This window comes from Lissotriton vulgaris, chromosome 5 (assembly GCF_964263255.1).
Source record: "Lissotriton vulgaris chromosome 5, aLisVul1.2, whole genome shotgun sequence".
Lineage (NCBI taxonomy): Eukaryota > Metazoa > Chordata > Amphibia > Caudata > Salamandridae > Lissotriton > Lissotriton vulgaris.
In genome coordinates, this window is record NC_141693.1 from 690,418,718 (window position 1) to 690,439,400 (window position 20,683).

Below are 20,683 nucleotides of genomic sequence, written 5' to 3' on the forward strand. Positions count from 1 at the left end.
TCACACAGATGAAATATTCGAAAACCCAGTGAGAGCCAGGGTGTTAAACCCGAGAATTGATAAGAAATACAAAGCGGCTCCAAAGGACCCAATATTTATTAGAGGGCATGTACCTCTAGACTCGCTGGTGGTCTCAAACGCTCGCAAAAGAGCAAACTCATTATCTACAGGAGAGGCTCCTCCACCAGATAAAGAGTCGAAGTTAATAGATGCATCAGGCAAAAGAGTAGCATCTCAGGCAGCGAATAGCTGGCGTATAGCCAATACACAAGCACTACTCGCACGTTACGACAGGGCACATTACGATGAGTTAGAAAAACTTCTCATACATCTCCCAAAAGAACATCAGAAAAAGGCAGATCAATTAATACAGGAAGGTAAAATAATCACCAATACTTCCATTAAATGTGCACTAGACGCAGCAGACACTGCAGCAAGGTCTGTTAACACCAGTGTCATGCTAAGAAGGCATGCATGGCTTAGAATCTCAGGATTCAAACAAGAAGTACAAACAGCCTTATTGAACAAACCATTTGATCAGAAAACATTGTTTGGTTCAAGCACAGACGAAACATTAGAAAAAATGAAGAAAGATACAGAAACGGCTAAGTCAATGGGAGCATTGCAACAGCCAACACACAGAGGTTCCTTTCGTAGATCCACCTATAGAGGGGGCTCAAAGAACACAGGAACGAATCAGCAATCCACATCTTTCACACCAACATCACCCAGAGGTAATTCAAGAGGCAGTTACAGAGGTAACAACAATAAGGGTAGAGGCCGCGGAAATAATAACAACCGCAACGCCTCAACACCAAAACAGTGACTTCATAGAACTCCCCCCAGACCACATAACACCGGTCGGGGGACGTCTATCACAGTTCCTGCCTGTCTGGGAAAACATCACGTCAGACAAGTGGGTGAGACAAATTATCCAACATGGTTATTGCCTAGAACTCACAGCTACCCCACCAAACATCCCCCCCAAACAGCGTCCAATGAGTCAAGATCATCTAACATTGTTAAGAGAAGAAGTGCTAGCACTTCTTCAAAAGCATGCAATAGAGAAGGTCCCAAAGGATCAACAAGGAACAGGAGTATACTCTCTATACTTCCTGATCCCCAAAAAGGACGGGTCACTAAGACCAATATTAGACCTCAGACCGCTCAATGCTTACATAAATTCGGAGCATTTCCACATGGTCACGCTCCAACAAGTACTCCCTTTACTGAAGAAAGGGGACTTTCTTTCTACACTGGATCTAAAAGACGCTTACTTCCATATCCCAACTCACAAAGCCCACAGAAAATACCTAAGGTTTGTGTTAGAAGGACAACACTATCAGTTCAAAGTCCTTCCGTTCGGTGTCACAACAGCACCAAGAGTTTTCACAAAATGTCTAGCAGTGGTGGCAGTACACCTAAGAAGACAGCAAATACATGTCTTCCCATACTTGGACGATTGGCTAATAAAGGCCAAGTCAAAGGAGGAATGTCTTCACAACACACAGAAGACAATCCAATTGCTGCACCACCTAGGGTTCACGGTGAACTACAAAAAATCACACCTGCAACCAAACCAGATTCAGCAATACCTGGGGGCTACAGTAGACACAGAGAAGGCAATAGCATACCCCAACCCAATCAGAGTACAGACAATGGTCGGGTTAATACAAAGATTTCAACCACAACACTTACTACCAGCACGAGTGTTTATGCAACTATTAGGCATGATGTCCTCCTGCATACTGCTAATACCACATGCCAGACTACAAATGCGCCCACTACAGGAGTGTCTAGCGACACAGTGGAATCAGGCTCAAGGTCAGATTACAGATCTGGTGTTGGTAAACGACCGGACGTATCGATCTCTGAAGTGGTGGAACACAGAAAACATTTCCAAGGGACGGTCGTTCCTAGAGCCAATTCCACAAGTGATAATAACAGCGGACGCATCGCTCTCCGGATGGGGAGCGCATATGGACAAATACACAGTACAGGGGAAGTGGAGTGTGCAGCAAAAGAAACTGCACATCAACTACCTAGAACTATTAGCAATATTTCTAGCACTAAAAGCTTTCCTAATGCAAATAGCAGGAAAAGCAGTCCTGATCAGGACAGACAACATGACTGCAATGTATTACATTCAAAAACAGGGGGGGACACACTCTCTCCAACTGTCCAGACTAGCACAGGACATATGGAGATGGGCCATTCCTCAAAAGATCTACCTGTTAGCGGAACACCTACCAGGAGTTCAAAATCAAATAGCAGACATCCTAAGCAGACAGTCAGAACAAGTACACGAATGGGAGCTGCACGACCAAATACTACAGCCATTCTTCCAAAAATGGGGGCAACCAGAGATAGATCTGTTTGCCAATCATCAGAACGCAAAATGCAAAAAATTCGCATCCAGGTACCCACACCAAAGGTCCCAGGGCAATGCACTGTGGATAAATTGGTCCAACAAATTTGCTTACGCGTTCCCTCCTCTACCACTAATTCCATTACTGGTTCGGAAACTACAGCAACACTCAATGACAATGATACTAGTGGCACCCACGTGGGCAAGACAGCCGTGGTTCACAACGCTGTTACAACTCTCACAAGTACCACATCAAAAGCTAAGGTTATTACCCATGCATCTTACACAGAACCATGGAGAAATAATGCACCCAGATCCCAAACAACTGAACCTAGCGATCTGGCTCCTGAGGTCATAGAGTTTGGGTATTTAGATTTACCACCAGAATGCATGGAAATCATTAAGCAAGCAAGGCGTCCTACCACTAGAGCATGCTATGCAGCAAAATGGAAGAGGTTTGCTATACACTGTAACAGTAAGAACATCAACCCTCTGGATGCATCCACTAAACAAATCATTTGCTATTTATTACACTTACAGCAATGTAACCTAGCATATACCTCTATCAGAGTTCATCTCGCAGCTATAGCGGCGTATCTACAAAACAGACAACATCTGTCACTGTTTAAGGTACCAGCAATTAAAGCTTTCATGGAAGGACTCAAAAGAGTCATTCCACCAAGAAGACCACCTTCCCCAGTCTGGAATCTCAACATAGTGCTTACCAGACTAATGGGGCCACCCTTTGAACCTATGCATAGGTGCGAAATACAATTCCTCACATGGAAGGTGGCCTTCCTCATAGCTATCACGTCACTTAGAAGAGTAAGTGAACTGCAGGCTTTTACAATTCAAGAACCATTTATGCAGCTACACCAAAATAAAGTGGTTCTTAGAACAAACCCAAAATTCTTACCGAAGGTTATTTCAGCATTCCACATCAATCAGTCAGTGGAATTACCGGTTTTCTTTCCAAAACCACAAACAGTAGCTGAGAGAGCCCTGCATACACTGGATGTTAGAAGGGCCATATTGTACTATATAGAAAGAACACAAACTTTCAGAAAAACAAAACAGCTATTTGTTGCGTTTTCTCCTACACATAAAGGCAATCCCATCTCCAAAGCGGGCATTGCCAGATGGATTGTAAAATGCATTCAAATATGCTACTTAAAAGCAAAGAGAACATTAACTGTTCCTCCTAGAGCTCACTCTACACGTAAACTAGGAGCATCTATGGCATTTCTGGGAAACATTCCACTAGATGACATATGCAAAGCGGCTACCTGGGTTACACCGCACACTTTCACAAAACACTATTGTGTAGATGTGCACACAACACAACAAGCTAGAGTGGGACAAGCAGTATTAAAAACATTGTTTCAGACAGTTGCAACAGACACGGGCGACCACCGCTAGGGAGAGAACTGCTGTATAGTCTATTCATAATGTACCATCTGCAGCCCATATGCCTCGAACGGAATATGCTACTTACCAGTATGCATCTGTTCTTGGCATAGAGGGCTGCAGAGTGGTACATGCCCTCCCAGCCTCCCCGGAAACCTGTGTCTGTTCCAACATTATCTTATTTAGATACACTTACATGGGCACTCTTATCTGTATTCTACTATACTACTCCATCTAACCCTACTATGGCAAAACAATCTAAGGATGGAGCCGATGCCCATGCGCACTACCAACTAAGGGAGGAGTCACCAAAACACAAAAGACTCTCCAAGAGAAAAACAAAGTGCAATCATCCGAGCCCAACACCAGATGGCGATCTATTCATAATGTACCACTCTGCAGCCCTCTATGCCAAGAACAGATGCATACTGGTAAGTAGCATATTCCTTACTTTACATCTTCAGTGTGCAAACATACATTAACCAGCAGACTGCACCAATGTAAAGCTTTGAATGTGCCAGAAAATACAATTTTATTTTGCCATGGTGCTCAACGAAGAAATGGATGTAAACTTGATTTAATGACCTAACAGCAAATTACTGAATATTATTTTCACTGATGTGTAAAACTAACATGTTCAATGTAGGGTAACAGCGACACTTCTGAAAATTCCTTTACTTTCATCTTCCCCCTGATAGTTTCTGATACGTTTTAAAAAGTCAGAACAAAGTTTTGAAAACACAAAAATTGTATTTAGCTTACGTTTTATACCAAACTCGAAAACTCACTTGACTTTACCTTTCCCTTAATCTTTCAGGGTCAGTCACCATGCTGCTGTCAATGGGAAGAGATGATGGAGTAGGCCAAATCAATGCCTGCAAAGTAGGACGAACAGTTGTTGTCTTTGTCAAGAGCAAGGACTTATTTGTTGGAAAAAGCTGGAAGGAAATGGGCCAGACCATGCCACAATAGCAGGGGCGGAACAGAGATAAGAAATATGCAAACCTGACTACTTGAATTTTTTTGAAGATTTTGCAGTATTTACAAAAAAACGTGTTTAGGTAGGAAAGTGTCTGGTTTATGTTGTATATCTATATAAGGATCACCACCTGGATTTGTACTTGTCAAGATACTCATGTTGTGTATCCGTTTTGCAATAAAGATCAATGTGTTTACATGTTTGTATAATTATATTGCCCTCTATACTGGTACACATATTGCCAAGAGCTTTCCGGATTACATAGCCAGGCACCAGGTTTACCCACATCATCCACGCCTTTTAGCTAGAACTTTTTTTAAGGTACCCCCCAACAATTAGGAAGAAAGCCTTTGGGCAGATTGATGTAAAAAGGATTAGGGTGTTTGGAAAAACGGATGGACAGTACTGGGTAATGGATTGCTCCTTTTAAGTCAAAATGCTTAAAGCAAAGAGAATGATAAGAGGCTCAGCACCATGTTTTTAGATCTCACATATAAAGAGCGCAAACTGTCTGTTAGCAAAAATACCTATTATCAGCTTTAAATGGGCTTAGATCCAATCCATTGCTTACCACTGGTTTCCTTTTTCACTCATTTGCTTGTTTTTATTTATCGGCTTGTGTGGGCTTTCTTTCCTTTTGTGTTTGCACCTCCGCCCCTCCCCTGGAGCACGTCTATGGACTAGTTTCCTTCCACTGCTTACTTTTAAAAAACGACATTTTTTTCTGTGTTTAGCATTCTATATGAGAATGTGTGGTTTCCAGCTATCTGCCAAGGGTACTTCTCTCCCTCCGCAATCTGTATTGCTCTCAGTCATCTGTGTGCTTCTTCCCCAGTCCCCTCCATGCTCCGTTCACGCTCACTTTTTTCCACTAAATGTTGCTTTTTCTCCAAAGTGGCTCCCCCCTGCCCACTCCACGTTGCTTTTGTCCCGTCCATTGCTTCTCTCCACCCACCCTCCATGTTGCTCTCATGCACCTGTGCTCTCTGTGTTTCTTTACTCCACCCACGCAACACTTTTGTGCTCCTTTTTTAGGTCGAGGACTGCGTCGCACTGCGTAAGCAGTGGGCTGAGCTCAGAGATTTTATGTTTCTTAGTAAGGAGGCTTGAACCCACCTCTCTTCTCCATTGGCTGGCTTCCTAAACGGAGGCCAGCCATTGGAGGAGAGGGGCGTCACTCGGTTCAAGCCCCGTCTTTTTCATACTCGGGGCGTTTTTTTTTAAGCTTCTTTCTTGTTTTCTTTCTCTCCTCTTCCCATTGGCTGGAATTTTACCTTCCAGCCAATCGGAAGAGGAGAGAAAGAAAGCACGCCCCCGAATGCGAAAATGAGGCTGCGTTTCTCTAAAGCATTTTTTGCCTCGCCTCGGAGAAATGTGGTCGTGTGGAGCACTCCTCTCTTGCTCTGCTGTGCCGCGATTAGAGACTTCCTGCAGGTAGTTTGATATGGTGTGTTCTTTTTCTTTGCCTTTAGAGAACAACTTCTGATATATAATAATAAAAAGCAAGCCCTTCTTTAGCTGCTGGGCATGTGGGGATGTAACCCCCAGTGCCCCACCGCCCTTTTTGTGGCCAGTCGGGCTATTGAGTCGTTTTGTGCTTAGCTCCTGCATTTACGGCCCGGTCCTGCAATGTAATTATTGCCGTCAATAGAGCTCTTCCGAGGCCGTCATTAGAGGGTGGCAGTGATAAATAGGATGCGTAGAGGGCCCCCAATGGAAATACCTTGTGGGCCCGGCAGCCCGTGTCTCGTGATAGCGCTGTATCCGGCGCTAAAGCGCTTCTCCAGCAGTCGTGAATGTGCTGTTCCTGGGTGGGAGAAGATCAGATGTCAACAACAGTAGCACTTGGATGCCAAAGGGTGACCGGGGGCACTTATGAATCCATAGTAACATAAAATTAAATCAGCTCAAAGCGCTTTATTTAAGCGCTGTATGAAAAGATCTTTCCTGCATTACTTCGTGCTGCACTTGCACTTACGCAATACTTGTAGAAGAACAGATTAAGTATTTTTGTGTTGTTTATTTAAACAAGCCCCACTTGAAATGTATTTTTATTTTATGCGGTTTTATATATCGCAGACTTCATGAAAAGGTATCAGAGCTTCACAATAGAAAATGGAAAACGGGTGGTGGAGATTTTGAATGCAAATTTATTGTAAGTGAGCAGTATAGCGCACACCAGCGCACATATATTGTTTTTAGGCGAGATTTGAAACATTGATATGCTAGTTAATTTCTGACAGCAGCTCAATCGATGTCTGGGGCTCCGGGGCCGTTTGCTGTGTATATTTTACCCCTCTCCTCTCCCCTCCCCTTGCTCCTCCGGGCTCTGCTTGTAAAGTCACTCTGAGAGAGCAGAGGTGGGGGCTGCAGGGCTGTGTCATCCATCATCCTCCTGTCAGAGGGAATCTTTCCCAAAGACAGGCTAAATCCAATCTCCCTCCAGAGCCTGCACCAAAGAAACCAACGAAAATGAAAGCCTTCCTTCAAACGATTCACCCCGCTGTTTTTTTCTAGGGGGCAGAGGGGATAAACGCGTTTACTACTGCTCTATCCTTGTTTTATACAGCGCAGAGCACCAATTGTACTCGTAATCAGTACAATGCATTGCATTTCTTAGCTCATAAAATGGTAGCAAAAAACATTATTTACTAACTGAAGGGACTCTGGCCTACATACGTAATGAGAATATTTACTACTTTACATACCATTACTGTAAACCATTGGTCCGTTTAACGATTCCATGTGTGCAGGAAGTAATTTGTTAATGTTGTTGTCATCGCGAAAGCATTTGTTGTTCAGGGGATTTCTGTCAGTTCATAGTAGTAATTATCTGCTTTAAGCAGTTTGCAGCGATTATGCCCTTTGTTTCAGGCGGATCCTCTGTTCAGACTCAGGACCAGGTTGGAAGTGTGTCATGAAGAGCTACTTCGGCTAGATCCCTAGAGGTGGCATTCGACAAATCAACAGGGTGAACCGAGGCAGGAATCTTACCGGGCTCTGAGGAGCCGAGTCATGGGAATGTTACTCTTGCAACAAACATCAGATACAAATATGTTAAAATATCTTCTTTTTTTAAAGTGTATTTAACATTCGGAAGCATTTGGCTATACTACAGATTAAAACACTATGTTGAAAGCTGTGTAGACTGTGAGAGCTGTGTGGGCTGTGTGAACTGTGTGGACTGTGAGAGCTCTGTGGACTGTGGGAGCTGTGTGGGCTGTGAGGACTGTGAGAGCTGTGTGAGCTGAGAGCTCTGTGAGCTGTTTGAGCTATTTGAGCTGTAAAAGATGTGTGAGCTATGTGAGCTGTGTATGTTGTGAGAGTTGTGTGAGCTGTGTAAGAAATTTGAGCTGCGAGAGCTGTGTAAGCTGTGAGAGCCATGTGAGCAATGAGAACTGTGAGGGCTGTCGGAGCTGTGAGAGCTGTGTGGGCTGTGAGAGCTGTGTGGGCTGTGAAAGCTGTGTGGGCTGTTTGAGCTGTGAGAGCTGTTTGAGCTGTGAGAGCTGTGTGGGCTGTTGGAGCTGTGAGAGCTGGGTGGGCTGTGTGGACTGTGAGAGCTGTGTGGGCTGTGTGGACTGTGAGAGCTGTGTGGGCTGTGAGAGCTTTGTGGGCTGTGAAAGCTGTGTGAGCTGTGCGAGTTGTGTGAGCTGTGCGAGTTGTGAGAGCTGTGTATGCTGTGAGTTTTGTGAGCTGGGTAAGAAATTTGAGCTGCAAGAGCTGTGTAAGCTTTGAGAGCCGTGTGAAGAATGAGAACTTTGAGGGCTGTTGGAGCTGTGTGAGCTGTATGAGCTGTTTGAGCTGTGAGAGCTGTGTGGGCTGGTGGAGATGTGAGAGCTGTGAGAGCTGTGTGGGCTGTGAGAGCTGTGTGGGCTGTGAGAGCTGTGTGGGCTGTGAGAGCTGTGTAGGTTGTGAGAGCTGTGTGGGTTGTGAGAGCTGTGTGGGCTGTGAGAGCTGTGTGGGCTGTGAGGGCTGTGTGAGCTGTGAGAGCTGTGTGAGCTGTGAAAGCTGGGTGAGCTATGCGAGCTGTGAGAGCCATGTGAGGAATGCGAACTGTGAGAGCTGTTTGAGCTGTGAGAGCTGTGTAAATGACAATGCCAATTATTATTTTTTTTTGGGCCTTGACCTGAGAAATTCTACTATTTGTATATACATGTATATAGAGATAACTCTAACCACTAGTATATGTAGTAGACCTGTACTCTCTACCATTCCTATATGACTCTTAGACTTTATCCATTTCTATCTCTTCCTTGAGTGGCGTTACAACTTGTACATTTGCAATTTTTTCTGTTTGTATCTCTTCCTTGTGTGACTACAACTTGTACATTCGCAATTTTTTTTGCTTGTATCTCTTCCTTGTGTGACTCTACAACTTGTACATTTGCTATTTTTTCTGCTTGTATCTCTTCCTTGTGTGACTACAACTTGTACATTCGCAATTTTTTTTGCTTGTATCTCTTCCTTGTGTGACTCTACAACTTGTACATTTGCAATTTTTTTTCTGTTTGCATCTTTTATGTAACTCATGTAATCCTAAATCCTTATGTATCGCAACTGGTTCTTATGTAAAGCGCTCTGACACCTTCGGGTAATGTTCGCGCTATATAAAATCGCATTAAAAATACTCCGAGGACTGACCGTGCCTCAGGAAGAGGTGGGCTGGGGAGAGAAGCTTGATGTTCAAACAAAGGAGGGTTACAGCTGCATCGTAGCAACCGTCTTCAAACAAACCATTGTATTTTGTTCATCAGATTGTAATTCCTATCGAAATCGTGAGACATGCGGAGACAGTATTTTGGGGACGGACGATCGTGACATTCTCGTTGTTACCGTGCATATTTTAAATCATCGCAAACGTGTCTAGTGTGAAATATATTTTTAAGAACAATACCCTAGAACAAATTGATTATCTTTGCTTATGTTTTTTTTTTTATTCGGCTGTTTAATACACATTAGCCTCCGTCGCATCGGTTAACTGTATTGTTTATATTCACTTGGCAGTACCGCTCATGACTCTCTACTACTCACTCTCTACTACTCACTCTAATACTGTACTACTTACTCTACAACTCTCTAATACTGCCTAATAGATTTAGTAATGAGAAAAAATGCTGTAATACTCTACAAAAAACTGTCTACTACACACAACTTACTACACACTACTACTCACTCTTTACTACTCACTCTCTAATATTCTCACTACTAGTTACACGACAAATATCTAAAACTCTATACTCACTGTACTACTCAATTTCAACTACTCACTACTACTCACTCTACTACTAAAGTACTTATTCAACAACTCTCTAATACTCTGTACTCACTTTAGTACACAAATAAATACTCTACAGTACTCACTATAATGCTCTATTACACACTCTACTACACACCCTTTACTACACTCTCTACTACTCACAAATACTCACTCAAATATTCACTCTATACTACTCACTATCAAATATTATCAATACTCACTTAAATATTTACTATACAACTCCATAACACTCTTTACTCACTGTAATACTCAATATCAACTACTCGCTACTACTCACTCTACTAAATAGCATCTAATGTATAGTACTTACTGTAATACTGTACTACACACTACTACTCAACATTACTCACTCATAATTAGTCACTCTATACTACTCACTCTTTACTACTGAAACTAAAAATGCACTTTGTATATTTAACGGTGTGGCTGTGCATGTAAATGTGTGTGGCTCTAGGACTCTTTAATACTCACTCTCTCACTCTTTAATACTCACTCTTTCACTTTTTACTACTCGCTCTCTAATACTCTTTTTACTAATAACTCTCTCCTACTCACTCTACTACTTACTCTGTGTGTGGGTGCTAATGCAATAGGTCTTGCATATGCAAGCGATTAAGCTATTGGCAATATAAATGACAATACCATTTATTTATGATTTAAAAAAAAAAAAAGAAATGTCATGAGCATTGACAATAGCTGCTCTACCTTTAATAATGCCGAGACCATTGCATTGTAAATGCTTGTTTAATTTACCGAACAAACTCGAATCTATAAAAAAAATTTTTAAAAAGCATGTCATCTTGTAGACACATGCAACTGTGGTGCATGCACCTACAAAATGACAAGACTGAGTGTGTCATAGCTACTTTTTTTAGTCATGCTGCAAGGCATCGGGGATGCTGTGTATCATGGCTATAAACTATTGGCAAATCTATTCGGTTCCGCAGATGAGAGGTATTGACCTTGCCAAAACTTGTTTCTCTGAGGTTTTTAGTGAGTTACTTATTTGGAACCAGAATTTCCATGGTTTTTGTACATATACATATATGGCAACATTCCCAGTTCAGACAGGAGATTCTCTGTTTTTGTAAGCCAATATTACCCTTTTTAGCTTTATCTTTCCAAAAACAACCTCTTATAAGTGGAAATTAACTGCATAGTTTTTCCACATTCTCATTTTGGATGATGGTGCCATTTCTTCTTGAATGTCACTATCATATTGAATCTTATACTGTACTCTTAAACTGTCCCCATTTATTTGCTATATGGATTGAAAATCCATCTCATTATTGTAATTACTTATACTAATAAAGTGTATTTATTCTGCATGTAGGTATAGTGGGCAAACCTTTTTTGTTTGAGGTGCACAGGTTTTGTTTGTAGGATTTAGATTTCAAAACGTTTTGGCAAATTTATGAAGTACTTGATGAAATATGATTTATGATTAAACATTGGCCATTTTTGAAGCCCAAAGAATTGTCATATTATCTCCAGTATTGAAAACATAGTGCAATGCCCAATTAAAGTGGAACATTTCCAATTCATGTTATCCCTACTAGACTTGTCTATCAAAATAGCCTGTATCTGGGCGTGCCCCTAATGCTCCTCCATAGTATACACAATCGATGATGCTGCAGCCAGCCTATTCTGAGAATCTGAAAATTTAATTACAAAACCACCACTTTTTCAATGTGCCGCTTGCTTAACAAGTGAAGATGGAAAATGTATCTGCGGAGTGTTTCTGCAGGAGCTCATTGCTCCACAAACAGATTAGTAATCACAGTGCAGAATCTAGTTACATTACAAAGAGGTGACATTCAGTCACACGATTACAGACGCTAAAAGTTATAGACTCTGGGGTGCAGCTCGTGCACTTAATGTGGGGTGGATGGGATGTGCATCTGCTCCAGGTTACATTGCTCATACAACCTCACCTCTAAAAGAATTATAGCGCTTTGACTACGAATTCTACAGTGAATGAAAGAGAACATCCAAGAAAAACATATTTGTTGTGAAAATCCATTTGTGACCTGGTTAGAATACCAAGACACTATCAGCTTTGCCATCCTACAAGTGCAAGTAACAGCAGTTGGGCAGGAGTTGATTCCGATGAATGCATTTATTCCATATTTGAAGAGCAGTAGGTGCTGCAATAATGTCCTATTTAGATTGTAAGAGAAAGCAAAAGACACAGTTGATGGACGGAAAGCAAATCAAAACATTCACCCCCAGTCAAGAGATCTGGGTTAAATTCATCATTCTTTTGCTTACCATGCCACCCAGTTTAGACCTGGCCATATGCAAATCAGTCTTTACCCTGTGCAGCATGGAAACAGTCCAGCCCGAACTGCCAAGCCAGGTCCTCCCTGGACCGGAAACAAGGCAACCTATTCTGGCTGATGAGGGGTGAAACCCCGAAAACAGTCCTAGGATGCTTGGTTCCAGTCCAGGGAGGATTTGGCCTGGCAGTTCGGGCTGGACTCTTCCCATTGGGTGCAGGGTCCTGACTGATTTGTATATGGCTGGGTTCACACTGGAACGGAAGCATAAAAACAATGGATTTAGGCCCAGATCTCTGTACCTGAGTGAATGTATGACATTGTTCTGCATTCTGGCCATCAATTGTTCTTTTTGCATTTGTCATCCTGAGTGGGACAGGTATGCCCAGACATGGGTCCCTTGCTCTCCATGCCACTGGAGTTAAGCTATCCTGGCTAATGAGGGGTGAAACCCCTAAACTGGTCCTAGGATGCTTGGCTCCAGTCCAGTGAGAACTTGGCCTGACAGTTCAGGCTGGACTGTTCCCATTAGGCGCAGGGTTAAGACTTATATGCAGATGGCTCGGTTCAAGCTGGAATGGCACGGGGAGCAAAAAAACAATGGATTTAGGCCCAGATCTCTGTACTTGAGTGAATGTATACATTGTGCTGCATTCTGTCCATCAATTGTTCTTTTTTTCTATTTAGATTGTAGAAAAGTAATTTAGACCGATATACAGTATGAAGACCTGATAGATCCTGCCTCACATAGATTTATATTGTTCTTTAGGAAAAGTGTCATGCATATTTTATTGGAGCACATGGAAGATTGAACCATGTCTACATATTTGTGCCCAAAAGGTAAGGCAGAGTGTTGCAGAGATAGGTGTTTCCCTGTGGTACATAGTATGGATATCCTATAGTGTTAATCATGGCACGAATTTGAATGTTGTGCACTTCGGTGCAGCATTGAATCCTATCAATCAGGTGACACCACAGAGGAAACACTGAATTTACCAAGACGTGCTTCGTAAAAAAATGTGAATGTCCCATGCAGGAGCTTCCATAAAATTTCAGCTTAGGAAGAGAGTATAACCATGCCTAAATTGCAGGTACTATATTTTGGGGGAAAAGAGTGGGTTTATCTCTTTTTGGAAGTGTCATTCCTTATTACTCAAGAATTAAGTTACTGCTTGTTTGCTGCACGTGGTGATGTAGATTTAAAAGATTCTAATCAGACGGAAGACCACATGTGTAATGATGTCGGGAATAAAATCCAGCTGGATCTTGCATACTACTATCAAGGGAAGTGTGGACTATTTCCAGCATAGGAATATGAGATGCCCTCATTGGAGCAGGTAGTGCCTTTAGGCAAATTACGTCAAGCCTCTCTGGATGAAAGAAAAACAAGATATGCATGCCACTAGGAAGCTGGGGCACTTTAGAAGCAACATATACCTTCAAAGGCATAAGGTGTAAGTTTTAAGGGTTTTAATTTCATTAAGAGTTTAGTAATTTTCCCTTATTCAGTGAGTTCTCAATTATCAGTCAGTTAACAAAATTGATAATAAAAATATGGTTAGAACAAACCATAATCAACAATGCATCAAGCCCGGGGGCGTGGCCAACTGCCAAGGGAAATTGCCGCACGGTAGCTCAGCTCCGTCGCACCACTCCTGCAAGATCCGTATTTAAAAGATTTGCCTCAAATTAAAATCACTGTAATCCCCGCAGGGTGACTAATTGCTGCACCGAACGACGCTCTGATCCAATGAGTGCAGGCGGTGTTTTTGTCCGGACCCAGGCTGCAGTCATAGAAGATGTGAGGCGTGCTTCGTAGGCTTCGGTTGCCTGACTACACAGATATTTCGACTGCGGTACGAACCCTTGGCCTGCATTTCTCCGGATGGGTCGCACATCATCAGACAACCAGTCACACCAATCCTGGTGAGTCCTCTACCCTTGGACCCCCAGGGTGCTACTGCCGAACTGAGAGCTTGCTTCACAGGCCTGATTAAGTGAAAACCGCGGCAAAACATACCCACGAGCGCCTACCGGGGGGGCTGCACGCCATCCGAAATTGCCCCCACCTGTTCGGGTGGGTCTCTAACCCTGCAACTCCCGGGACCTGATTAACAACTGCACCAAGCGCCCTGCAGGCCTCCGGCCGTCTAACGGCGTGGAAACCGTGGCTGCTGTAGAGTGGACTAACCTGTGCTTACTGAGGGGGCAACGCACTGAGAATAGCCATCCCCATCTGCCCTAGAACGTTTCTGACCCCCGTGAGGGGTGGGATTCAACGCATCCCCTGGCCTCCCTGATACCACCTAGTGCGGCCAGCTCCCGCTGTGTGAACTGTGTTCCATCGCTGGTACGGGGTGCCCTAGGAATCCGGCTCGCACTGTGGTGCTGAAACATCGCTTACAACACTCGGCAGCTCCTCTGGCAGCTAAGACTGCAGGTACACACCTGGTACCCTGATTTCATTGTTGTGGGGCGTGGGGGAGCACTGGAAACTTATCCTGCTGATCTACTGAGAAGAAACTGCGGTTGGCAAAAGGTATAAAGGCTGCCTGCTGTGGGGAGGAGTAGCGCTCTCTCATAGGCACTGAACTTTGCCATAACCATCAATGCAACCATGGTAGGTGACATCCAGAGTGGTCACAAGAGACAGTCACATCAAGTCAGTGCTCCCCCCCATTTTTCGGATTGAGCGCAACCTGCAGTGCGTCCTCCTTGGCGCATGCCCGACTGGTGAAACCAGAGAGGCAGGATAGGGCTTTGTACCTTACGCAGGCATCGGCAAGTAGCCAGCGGCGCCCAATTTCCCTTTAGCTACATCCAGCACACTGACTACAACATGGCGAGCGGCCGCAGTGGTCGTAGCTCACTCAAAGCAAAGCAGGATAAATATATGTGGCAAAAAGGCCAAGAGTAGGCACAGACTAATCCAAAATCGACGGGGTCCAGCCGGACCACACAATACAGGAGATTTTAGCAGCCATACCAACAGTATGCACTTCTCTGGAGGGCCGGATTGACTCCGTCACGTCCGAAGTCTCCCTGATTAGGGCGGATATGCGGAATATGACCGAGCGCATCAAAGTGGTAGAATCCACAACGAAGGACCTAACGACTGACACCAACCTCCTCAAACGCCAAGTTGTGGATCTCCAAGTTAACCAGGGCATGTTAGAAGGTCAACTTGATGATTACAAAGGCGGAATGCGCCACAATAATATCCGAATACTGGGAGTGCCAGAACATGCAGGGGGCAAGCGGCGGACCTGTTTATAGCTGGTGCTGCAACATCTCCAAACTAAGGGTCTGTCCCAATACTTCTCTATTGAAAGGGCAGATGCGGTGCTCCGGGCGGAAGATCCAAGCCAGGAGCACCGCCTAGGCCTATCCTGGCAAGGTTGTTCAACTTCCGAGACAGGGACATAATACTCCACACAGCGAGAGCGGCCCCACAGATCGCCCTTGACAACAGCAAAATCACCTTTTCCCAGATTTCATGCTGAAAGTGCAGAGGCAACGCCGTAGCTTCCTGGAGGTGCAACGCACCCTGCGTGACCAAGAAATCAAATACGCTTTGCTGTTTCATGCAAAACTGCGTGTTGAGTCCGGTATTAAATCAGGTAAACAATGGACCCCAGTGGACTCCCCATAGAACTGTTTATATTGGTGACCTCAAAGATAACACCCGCTCTTCGTGCCATGTACTCAAAGTTACCAAACAGGGTCCTTCCCCAAGACTTGGTGTTGGCGCCATAAACAAGGCAAACCAGTGACGAGAAGTGACTCCTATCGACTAATCTCATTGTTAACCGCCGAAGTAAAAATTCTTGCCAAAGTACTGGCCAATCGTTTGATCCCCGTCATATGTAATCTTGTGCACCCTGACCAATCTGGCTTCATGCTCGGCCACAACACGGTTCTTAATCTTAGAAGACTTCATTGGGTGTTGGGGAGAACTCACACTATTCTAGAAGATGCCGTTTTGATGTCACTGGACACAAAAATGGTGTTCAATACCATCAAGTGGCCTTACCTATTTGCCCTCTTCGAGCATACCGGGTTCGGCCCACACTTTATAAAATGGGTTCAGTTACTGTACACCGACCCAACGATCCAAGTAGTTGTTAACCAACATAACTCCCAATGTTTCCGCCTGGAGAGGGGGGACTAGGCAGGGCTTCCCCCTTTCGCCCCTCATATTTGCCCTGTTACTGGAGCCTTTGGTGTCCTGGGTCAGGGGTGACCCCATGATCAGGGAGCTGAACTGGACAGACCAACACAAAGACCTCATCTCCCTTTATGCGGTGTTGTGCGTAGTTGCTCCATCGGCCTCGTAGGATCCTACATATTTTCGCTATCTTCAGTGCCCACTCGGAATACACAATTAACTGGACAAAGTCTGTTCTGTTCATGCTTCCGGGTTCAGTGCTGCGGAAGCCCAAGGGCACCAAATTACTGTGGCTACCAAGGGATTCCGTTATCTTGGTGTCTACGTTACTAACACCCTGCCAAATTTTATGACATTAACCTTAAGGCCCTATTAACTAGGCTGCACAACGACATACTCCACTGGCCGTCGCTGCCCATTACTTTGCTCGGTAGGGTAGCATTGTTCAAATTGATGGTGCTGCCTCGCTTTTTATATGTGCTGCAAAAACAAAAAAACACAGGGTCCCAGACGCCTATTTTATCAGTATGGAGAGGGAGTTTAGAACTCTTCTATGGGAAGGGAAAAACCTGCGCACTGCGACATACAAATTGACCAGGGGATGGTATGACGGAGGAATAGCGTTGCCTGACATAAACAATGCTATTGGGCCTCCCAGCTTTCGGTGGTCAATCAGTGAGTCTTTGCCTCACGGTTTGAACCAGCGTACCTCACAGACAGATGGGTAATGGCCCAGGGGGTATCGACTTGCAGTATATTCCGATACCAAACACCAGCACCTAACTGGACTCACGGTCCATACAGTGGCACTTTGGCACCGCGCAACAAAATCACTGGGATGGCACAAGAAATTGACACTGCTCACTCCCCTGTGGGAATCCGAGCAACTTGGTACATTTAGTAGATGTCCGGGCTTTGATAAATGGGGCTTAATTGGTATTTCCTCAGTTGGTGATCTGTGGAAGCGAAACAAGATGGTCCCATTTACAGATTTACTAGCAGAATACCAGTTAGCTGTGTCTGAGACTTTCCACTACCTACAAATTCGCCATGCACTAACCACTGTTGTGGCTGGGGGTGAGGCTCTACCAAGGCCTCCCCACTAGAAGATCGTCTTTTAATAGACCCCTACCACGCAAAGCTATATTGCTCACTTACCAAAAACGAATAAACAACAAACCAGACACATTGGTACGTCTCTGACAGTTGTGGGAGTCGGACCTTGGGTATCTAGAGGAGGATGACTAGCAGGAAGCCCTCTCTTCCCCCAAGGAAGTTGCTATCCCAATGAGACTATGACTTATTCAGCTTAAAGTTCTACATTGAACTTACCTGTCTGCGCATACAGTGGTCAAGTTTGGACGTAGGTCATATCCTCGGTGTCTTAGAGGGTGTACTGCAGAGGGTACATTTGTTCACACGATCTGGGAATGTCTGAATGTCCAGCCACACTGGGTAAAAATCATCTCTACACTTGCGAGGGTAAGTGGGAAAAACATTGCCCACTCCCAGCATCTGTGTTTACTAAATGTGTGGGAGGCCACGGACCTGACCCAAACTGAGTGCACATGGGCATCGTTGGGATTTGTCCTTGCCAAGCGAAACATAGTTCAGTGGTGGGGGATTGGAGATCTACCAAAGTTCCAAAAATGGGCTAATGACATGGATAATGCGATGCTCGCAGAAAAGGATGTGTTTAAACATAGGGGTTGCCCCGCAAAATGGGATCACAAATGGGCTAAATAGAATGTATCCCGTGGTGAAATATCTGTATCTCCATCAGTCAAACTGCAGAGAGTAGAGTTGGACATTGATCTTCTTCCTCCCTAAGACTATACAGAGAAAAGTTTTTATCTGTGAAACTGGTCATGAATATTTACCATTGTCTGTTATTGTTTTGCTGCCTTGCGGCCCACCACTGTACTACGACAACTGTTTAATAAAAAGAGAATTAAAAAAAAAACAATGCGTCAAGCCCTATGAATGGGGCTAAAATGGTATTGGCGGAAACCCATAAATAGGTCAAGATTTAAGAGGAAAGAACAAGATAGAGCATGAAGCTCTAATTTAATCAATTAATATCTGCAGAACTTCCCATTCAGAGAGACTCATGCAGCTCCATTAGGTCTTAAGTAATAAGGCAAAATAATCATGCAGTAGCAAACTACAGGTTCAGAAAAGGAAAGCAAATCAGTATTCAGCCTTCAGCATTAATCCATTAGCCTCCAGCGTAAGGGAAATGGGAAGCGTATGGAGCAAGGGTCTGGAAAAAATAATTATCCTACTCTAGGTGCACGGACTAATATAAACAGTCAAAAAGAAATGTTGTTGTGCACGTTGTATCTTCTACTCTTCTCATCCAATAAGCTTTCTGTATTCTTCTGAGAACAGACTCTCCTCTCCCTTTCTCTCGTTAGGTACAGTGGACTACAGAAAGTTATCATGAAATTTAAAACATTATTATGAATGTCTACGTATGAAGCTTTACTTTTTCCAAACCTTCTTTTCCCATGAGCATGACTACATTCTTAACCTTCTAATAAAATACATTGTATGTCAACTAAACAATAGACTATGTGAAATAGAAACATCAGATGATACAAATTATTATTCAGCACATCTCTACGTTATAAAACAAAATATGACAAAAAAGTCAACATTTCTATTCATGCATTGTATTTTGAATGAATTTTTTTATTCAACGATAAAGCTTTCTAGCAAACATTTTTCAAACCATTATTAACCAGAAACATTCTTCAGTGTTATGTGAAGCTTTTCATTTAGGAGCATGTCTAGGTCAGGTCAATTTTAAAACATTTTATGCACATCTCAGCACATTTGGTCAAACCGCTAGTAAATTAATGCTGCTTTGGGCATTTTGAGGCCTAATACTAAAAAGTATAATTGCATACTGCATTTAGCACATTTCAAATGTTGTGCCTGTTCAATGTAAATTGCATGTTAGCATATCACATATGATTTTAACTATATTATTTTTTTAATTTTTAATAAAACTCTTTCCATCTCCCATCTGAAGGTTAACTTAACCATCACATCTTTCACATGAAATTCCAATCAGAGGGCACTCTCCATGAGTTTAGTCTTGTCTGGAATTGTAATGATTTTCTATAGTTGTCATTAAGACGATAATTTAATGCTAATTCTTTTTCTATTCTCTTACTCATTTCTCTGATTTTTCTTCTGTTAATGCATTATCTATATCCTTTGAATAATGCAAATAAAGAAAGTAAACAAAACCCTATAATTAAAATTGGCATTAAAATAGCTTTGAAGTCTCCTCCTCCTGCAGTTGTAAACCAGTTTCCAATTGTGTGTATCCCTTTCCAAAGTTCTCAAAAAGGGTTAGGTGTTTCCAACTGTTCTAATTCATGTTTTAGATTGAAAATGTTCTTTGCAAATTCTTGAATGTTCTTACTTTCGTCTAGTATATACAAGTATATACAATTAACAATGCTAAGATTTCAGCATCTTGCAGACTCCGCTTTTTCATGCGAGTAAAATGTCTAATGCTAATCTGTTTTGCAAAACCATAGATCTAATTGCTGCTAGTTATGTTATATTATATGATTTGTAAAGCGCATTGCTGTGCCGAAAAAGTGACGTCCCAGCGCTGACTGCCAGGAAAAGAGGATGGGAGAGGAAGCTACCGATCAGCGAAAGAGCCAGATCTTCACCTGCCTTCTGAAGGCTAGAAGGTTCGGAATGCTTCAGATAAAAAGAGTCAAAGAATTCCAGAGTCAGCGCAAGCACCTTGAATGAACACTCTCCCACTCTGGTTCTCTGAAATCGAGGGACTCAGTCCAGATGGAGGTCGGCCGAGCGTAGAGCACATGTCGGAGGTAGGAACGTCATAGATCACTCAAAATCACTGGGCATGAGCCTGCAAGAATTTTGTCAGCAAAGCAAAGTGCTTTAAAATGGATTCTCTGCTCTATCAGCAACCAGTGAAGTTGGCGCAGAAGGTCGTAGACCAAACAATGCCTTGGTAGGGCAAACAGCGTGCGAGCTGCAGCGTTCAAGGTGCGCTGCATCCTTTTAGTCACAGACTTGTTGGAGCCAAGGAGCAGACCATTGCAATAGTCCAGCCTGGCAAGAACAGTGGCTTGGACAATCAGCTGGTGGGTGTTGGGGTCCAAAAAAAACAATATGGGATTGAGGCTGCGCAGCAAACCAAAACAGGTAC

General features: G+C 43.4%; 1 protein-coding gene across 1 annotated transcript in view; it reads left to right on the top strand.

The window, feature by feature from the left end:
- The window catches only part of AIFM2 (AIF family member 2, ferroptosis suppressor), a 408,648-nt gene extending 403,698 nt beyond the window's left edge, over positions 1-4,950 (top strand). Inside the window, exon 9 of the mRNA XM_086922126.1 lies at positions 4,593-4,950. Within this exon, the coding sequence (XP_086778252.1) occupies positions 4,593-4,747 (155 nt within the window). The 3' untranslated portion in view covers positions 4,748-4,950. The remainder of the gene's footprint in view (positions 1-4,592) is intronic.
- Positions 4,951-20,683: the final 15,733 nt, after the last annotated feature.